The sequence below is a fragment of the Achroia grisella genome, unplaced genomic scaffold (assembly GCF_030625045.1).
Source record: "Achroia grisella isolate CSIRO2021 unplaced genomic scaffold, CSIRO_AGI_Agris_v1 utg702, whole genome shotgun sequence".
NCBI lineage: Eukaryota > Metazoa > Arthropoda > Insecta > Lepidoptera > Pyralidae > Achroia > Achroia grisella.
In genome coordinates, this window is record NW_026712999.1 from 1643373 (window position 1) to 1651055 (window position 7683).

The window sequence follows — 7683 nt, forward strand, 5'->3', positions numbered from 1 at the left end:
TATTGGTCTGGTAAATAATATATATTAGGTATATTTACAAAACAATAATGTGTATAAGTATTTCAACAAGCTCTGTTTAGTTGTTGTGAATTGGATTGTGTTATTATTATAATATCATATTTGAAGACTGACAAATGCCTATTGCCTATTGTAGACGTTGTGCGACTTCGGTATGCTGTAAATGTATATATATGTATTTAGACGATATAACTCTATAATCGGCTAATTTAGAGTGGATTCTCGTGACACGCGACCAATGCGAGTATCACAGTCGCTGTTCGCGCGGCCGTCGCGCGGCTGTAACGAATTTTTTTTCTCTCAAATCGGGATGCTTGCATACTAAAAGAACATTATATTAAAATAATTTATTTACCATTATCTTCCCATGACATTTTTATGTTTACTGACACTTAAGTAATGAATCTAACTAATATGAATGGAAGGAATATGTGTAATAAATTATCCTTTGCAAAGCTTGATTCTTTTTCGACTGGGGATTTGTGTTATATACGAAAATACTACTAAAATGAACTAAATTGACACTAGAAAGTCAATACAAATGAGAAAAAAACCTGTCTGTGTCTTTCTTTAAAGATATTTTCTTCATTTGAATGTGTCGCAATATTAGTTAAAACGTATGCCATCTATCTGCCACATGTGGAGAGAATAGGATTGTTAGTAATGAGGACTAATAACCCTATTGCTAGCAATGTACCATGTCAGATTGATATCCACGCGGTTCCCCATGGAAGCCATCGTGATAAATTACGATGGTGAATTTGCCACGAAAGGGTAACTGACCTGACCTCATGTTTAACGGATCCAATAAAATAATACCACTTCCTTTCATCCACTAGTGTTTAATATTAATTAATTTACAAAATAAAAAATGAATTATTAATACGCCATGTTATTGTATCAAACTTTTGTTACAATAATTTTCAAATTTCGAATTTCGAATCATTACGTAAATAAAAAGTAAAATATACTTAGATGGCCAAGGAGGTTTTATATTCTTATTTAATCATACCGCCCACCAAGGACAATATGGCAATATTATCCTTAATTCCGCCCACCATGAGTATATATGGGACCATAACTACATAACAATAATATGATGTAACTTAGAATTAGGTTAAATTATCATAAAATATCTTAACAATAGCTAAACAAATAACAATAAAAGTTACAAGTAGTTCAAATCAAAAAGTTTTAGTACACTTATTTAAGACAGTTAAACTATATTACAATATTTATTTAGTCAATGGTAGGAAACAAAGTTTTGAGACAGTCCTTTTTATTATATTATTTTTACATCGTAAACTGACTACTCGAGTAATACCGTCCAATCCAGGATGCTTTTGAACAACAATACCATAAAGCCATTTTGCAGGAGGAAGATCACTCTCCATTACTAACACAATATCACCTATTGAAGGTTCTGGTGTCTTATGAATCCATTTGTAGCGATGATGAAACTGAGTTAAATATTCACGAGACCATCGTCTCCAGAAATCTTGAACTAATCTCTGAGTAAATTGCCATCTTTTTAACATAGTAATTGATGATTTTTCATAATTAGCATCTGCAGGAAGCAACAAAGGCTCCATTACTAAGAAATGTCCAGGTGTTAGCGGCATCGGATCTTCTATGTTATTAGTAATTTGAGAGATTGGTCTAGAATTGAGGCATGCCTCAATTTGTGTCAGGACAGTGGCCATCTCTTCATATGTCAGTGTTGTGTTGCCGATAATTCTTCTTAAATGATGTTTTGTAGACCTTACTCCTGATTCCCATAACCCGCCAAAGTGAGGGGTATGCGGAGGGATAAAGTGCCAATTGGTTCCATTGTTGGCCAATGCATTTGCAATTTCACTTGTCATGGATGACATTTCCTTGCCATACAGTGTCTTTAGTTCCCGTGATGCCCCAACAAAATTCGTACCATTATCGCTCCACACATCAGCACAATGACCGCGACGAGACACAAAACGTTTGAAAGCAGCTAGAAATCCTTCTGTCGATAAATCGCTCACTGCTTCCAAGTGTATTGCTCTAGTAGACATACATATAAATAAGCATATGTAGCCCTTATAAGAACGATGTCCTCTACCTTTAGAAACACGAAGATTGATTGGACCCGCATAATCTACACCACTTTGATAAAAAGCACGATTGACTGCAGTACGACTTGATGGTAATTGTCCCATGAAAGGATTTTTAATTCGACTTGAAAATCTCACACAACGTACACATTTATGAACATACTGTTTAATTAATCTTTTGGCACCCATAATCCAGAATTTTGAGCGTAAATAATTGAGCATCAACTGAGGACCTCCGTGTAAAGTTTTTTCATGAGTATCTCTCAACAATAATTCGGTAAAATGCGATTTTTGTGGTATAATGTAAGGATGTTTTATATCTTCACTAATCTTAGTACACTGCAACCGACCTCCTACTCTTAAAATTCCTTCTGAATCAATCCATGGACTCAAGGAGGTAAGTACACTTTTTTTATTAATCTTTCCCTTTTCTTTCAGATTTTTCAATTCATCGTAAAGGTAAGTCTCCTGAATTATTTTTATGCATGTTTTTAAACTAATTTCCTTTTCAGTTCTTGATATAAATTCTATTAACACATTTTGTTTACGACAACGATATAAAAATCTTCTACATAGTGCAACAACACGCAACAATCTATTCAATGAAGAAAATCGCAGTATCATTTCATTTTCAACTCTGTTTTCATTTTTATTTGTACAAATATGTGTTAAATGTGTTTTCATCTTCTTTTCTTCTAACTTAGTTTCTCCTACAGGTCTATCAAAATTTATAATTTTATCTTTTAGCCAAGAGGGACCATATTTCCACAGACCTTGATTTTCTAAATCCATCACACCACGAGATGCGCAATCAGCAGGATTATACTTTGAACTAACATGAGCCCATTGACTTGGTTCCAATGAAGTGATTATCTCTGATACACGATTCGCTACAAATGTTTTCCACCTAGTAGGTCTGCTATTAAGCCATGCTAGTACGATGGTTGAATCCGTCCAAGCATATGTGTTTGTCTTATTTAACTTCATAATCTCTGCTACTTCAATTAGTAGACGTGTTAGAAGCACTGCTCCACACAATTCTAAACGCGGAATAGAAATTTGTTTTAAGGGCGCTACTTTGGTTTTTGATGCAATTAACATAACTTTTATTTCACCTTGTCTATTGACTACACGCAGGTATACTACAGCTGCATATGCTTCATTGGATGCGTCGCAGAAACCATGCAGTTCTTGAAGTAGATCATCGCTGTGAGTGTTAATCCATCGTTCAAACTTAATGTCGGTAAGTTTGTGTAGATTTTCTCTGTACAATAGCCACTCATTTAACAGGTGTGTAGGTAATTCATCATCCCAGTTTATACCAGAAAGCCATAATTTTTGAATAAATATTTTTGCTCTGATAACCACTGGAGCTAACCATCCAAGTGGATCAAAAATACGAGAGATGTCAGATATAACATTTCTTTTGGTTACTGGTATCTTCAGTTGAGGTAACTGTACAACATATTCGAATTCATCACTACTTCGATTCCAAGTAAGTCCAAGAATTTTCATTATACTATCTACATTTAACTGTATATTTCCTTTCAAAGCTATATTTTCTTCACTAATTTCTTTCAATAATTCTTCACTGTTACTACTCCATTTCTGTAATTCAAATCCTCCTCGCTGTAATAATTCATTCATCTGCTTATAGATTTGTTTGCCTTCTTCGACAGATTCACAACCAGTTAGCATATCATCCATATAAAAATGATTTAGAACTCTTTCTGTAGCTAGAGGATAATTAGCGCCATCATCATATGCTACTTGATGTAAACATCGAACAGCAAGATAAGGTGCGCATGCTGTACCAAAAGTTACTCGTAGTAGTTTTAGATGCTTTAAATCACTGTCCGGATCATCGCGCCAGACTAAACGTTGAAAATTAGTGTGTTTTTTCTCCACCTTTATTTGTCTATACATTTTTACTATGTCAGATACAAGACATATTGGATAATAACGCCAACGCATTAAGAGATGACGCAATTCTGGCTGAAGAGTTGGCCCAATTAATAAATCTTGATTTAATGAGATGCCATTGGTACCAGGACAACTCGCATCGAAGACAACTCTTACCTTTGTGGTAGTTCTATTTTCCCGCACTACTGCTTGGTGTGGTAAATAGACTGCTTCAGGATCGTTATATTGATCTATAGGTATTTCCTCCATATGTCCTAACTCTATATATTCTGATATAACATCAGCATATTTCATTTTTAAATCAGAATCTCTCAGTAATCTTTTTTCCAGATACAAAAACCTTTTTATTGCTATATCTTTAGAATTTCCATATTTACAACTAGGATCATCACTACGGAAAGGCAGATTTACTATGTATCTACCTGAATCATCGCGCTTCGTAGTGTTTGTAAATATCTCCTCACATTTCTTATCTTCGTCAGTTAAATGCTTGTTTGAATCTAAACAAGTATCAGCTTCTAATTCCCAAAATCTCTTTAATAACTCATCTTCATTTACATGAGAAATGTGCATACTTATTGGATTTTTTGTCATTGATGAACCTATATTTACAGAGCCAGAAATTATCCAGCCAAGAGAAGTTCGCTGAGCCATAGGTACACCTGGAGGTCCTTTAATTACACCATCTAACAAAATCTGACTGTAAACATCAGCTCCAAGAAGAATGTCGATTTTGTTTGGTTTCCGAAATGATGGATCTGCTAGTTCTATGTTTGAGAACTCCGACCATAAATCTACAATAATTTGCTTTTCAGGAAGGAATGAAGTTACTTTACTCAAAACAAAAGCCTGTACTTTAAATGTAAAGTTGGAATCAAGAAGTGACTGTAGTGTAACCGAAACCATAGACTTAGAGGTCAACGAATGACCTTGATCACTCCCTAATCCTGTAATAATGCTTTTGTGTGGTACCTTCCTTATATTAAGCAATTGTACTGCAGATTCTGTAATAAAACTAGCTTGAGAACCTGGATCTATTAAACACCGAAGTGTGATACCATTACCTGATTTCGACTGTGCGCTTACTAATGCTGTTGCAAGTAATACTTGACAGTTTGAGGTCGAAAAACAGGCTGTGACACTAGTGGCTTCATCTTGAGATGATGATGATGTGGACGCGTGTGCTACGACGTCTTGTTCAACCGATTGATTAGCAATACCTGTAGTGTCGGTTGAATTATGATTGGTAATATTTTTTGGATGTAGCAACGAATGATGCTTCCGCCTGCATAAACGACAACGAGAAATCTGACGACATGCAAATACCGAGTGCCCTAAACCTAAACAATTAAAACATAAACCCTGAGATTGAACGAAATTACGCCTAGTATCTGTTTCATCCTTAGAGAACTTTTTACAATGTGACAAACGATGATTTTCAGAACAGTAAGGACAAATAAGTGTGGCTGTATGATATACTTTAGGATTACTATGAACAATATTACTCTTATGTACTACATTGGACTTAGACAATTTTGGATCTATAAACTCAAATGCTCTAAATCTAGTTTCTATGAAGGCTTGAAATTGTTTCAAAGTAGGTAACTCTTCAGAGAACTCGCTGATTTTTAACTCCCATTGTTTCCGAGATTCTCCGTCTAGTTTTTGGCATAATATATAAATTACAAGCACATCCCAGGTACTAGTGTCTATACCCAAATTGTTAAGACCATGAAGACATTCGTTAGTAGTGTCTAGCAACTCTTTTAATGCACTGGCTGACTCAGTACCGATGATTTTCTGACTCATAAATCGTTTCATAATACAGTTCGATAAATATTTTTTGTTGTTATATCTTCTCTCCAACTGTTCCCAACAATTTTTATAATTATCATGTGTGATCGGTACATGTCGAAGCAGTTGCTCAGCTTCCCCAATTAATAATCCCTTTAGGTAGTGTAGTTTTTGTACTTCATCTAAACGTTTATTGTTGTGTACTAACGATATAAAGAGGTCTTTGAAGCTAAACCATTCAGAATACTTGCCCGAAAATGGTAAAATAGAAATTTTAGGTAAATTAAAACTACAATCAATATCTTTACTGTCATTATTTTGTCCGGAACAACTTGCATTTTCAATACTATTCTGCTTTAATTTACTCAAACATTCTTTTAGTAGAAATTTATACTCTATATACAACTCTTCAGTGGACTCATAGATGCTATTACTGACATAAGAGCTAGAATTTAAAACTTTTGTGTCTGTACTTTCAATAAGTTGTATATGTTTTGAAGTAAAAGTTTGCCATAATTCTTCTAAAGCTTCTAATCTAGTGTTAATATAATCCAAAGAACGAAGTCTCTCCTTTGGTGACTTTTTAAAATTAGACTTTGCTTTGTTAATTCTCTCATTTAAATCAAGTTGTACTTTTATATATGAATCCATTGCAAATGTAAGAAAGTCACAAAATAATTTTATGTAGTATAAATTTCGTACTTGTATTAATTAATAATTATAATAAATCTGTATTCTTCTATAATTAAGTAGGTATAATGTACTCACAGTTCAGCAGCACTTATTACTCACAACAATAATTCCAATACTGTTCCGATATCTTTACGGCACAATTACAATGGCGTCGCTATTTACTCTTTACAAAAAAGGTTTACTTTTGTCGTCAGTCCTCGATACTCCGACTCGTAGGACCAATATGTTTAACGGATCCAATAAAATAATACCACTTCCTTTCATCCACTAGTGTTTAATATTAATTAATTTACAAAATAAAAAATGAATTATTAATACGCCATGTTATTGTATCAAACTTTTGTTACAATAATTTTCAAATTTCGAATTTCGAATCATTACGTAAATAAAAAGTAAAATATACTTAGATGGCCAAGGAGGTTTTATATTCTTATTTAATCACCTCATGCTCATCTTATCATCCTCCACTGGCGTTCTGCCAGTGTAAACCGTTTGCGCAGACGGGTGCACAATTCTTTTTTTCATAAACAAATATCTGCCACATATGTCAGCAGCAACAGTCGCGAGGCATGGAAGTCTACCTTTAGAGGTACGTGTATCATAAATTACGTCATTAAACACCATAACATGGCCGCGATGTGTGCTGTTAACCAGCAATTAAATATCAATTTCATGTACATTAATCATCTGATGAATTGTTTTGGATACAGTGGCAACGCGACGCCTTGATAATTTCGTAAGTGACATACAGATATTGCAGACAAGCAACGTAGTAGTTTCGTAACTATCTTTACTCATAAAACCTCTAAATATGATAAAATCGTAAAATTACACGAAAATTGTCTGTATGTCTTTTTATGTATTCATATTTCACGTGAAAACGTCTGTAGGTAATTTTCACAGATTATACTGTTTTTTATTAAAAAAAGATTCTTCCATATTGATCTCATGTTAATTTTGTAGAGATATTATTCTCTTTTTTTTCTTGAAAAATATTAATAACTGTAATCGAGATGTTACACATTTTGTGTTGGCTGTATGTCACGTCACTTTGAAGGTGCTTTGTTTCAAATACTATAGTGATTGATGGATCTCATATATTTAGTACTGGTATAATATTCAAAATAGCAGTAATTTTTATTTGTATAAACATATTTTATGGTTTAAT

General features: G+C 33.8%; 1 protein-coding gene across 1 annotated transcript; it reads right to left on the reverse strand.

The window, feature by feature from the left end:
- Positions 1-265: 265 nt before the first annotated feature.
- Positions 266-6473, reverse strand: LOC131850114 (uncharacterized). The gene is made up of 2 exons (XM_059200282.1): positions 1343-6473; positions 266-339 (listed from the first exon to the last, which is right to left on the reverse strand). Exons 1-2 carry the CDS (start codon positions 6471-6473, stop codon positions 266-268), a joined length of 5205 nt encoding a protein of 1734 aa, XP_059056265.1.
- Positions 6474-7683: the final 1210 nt, after the last annotated feature.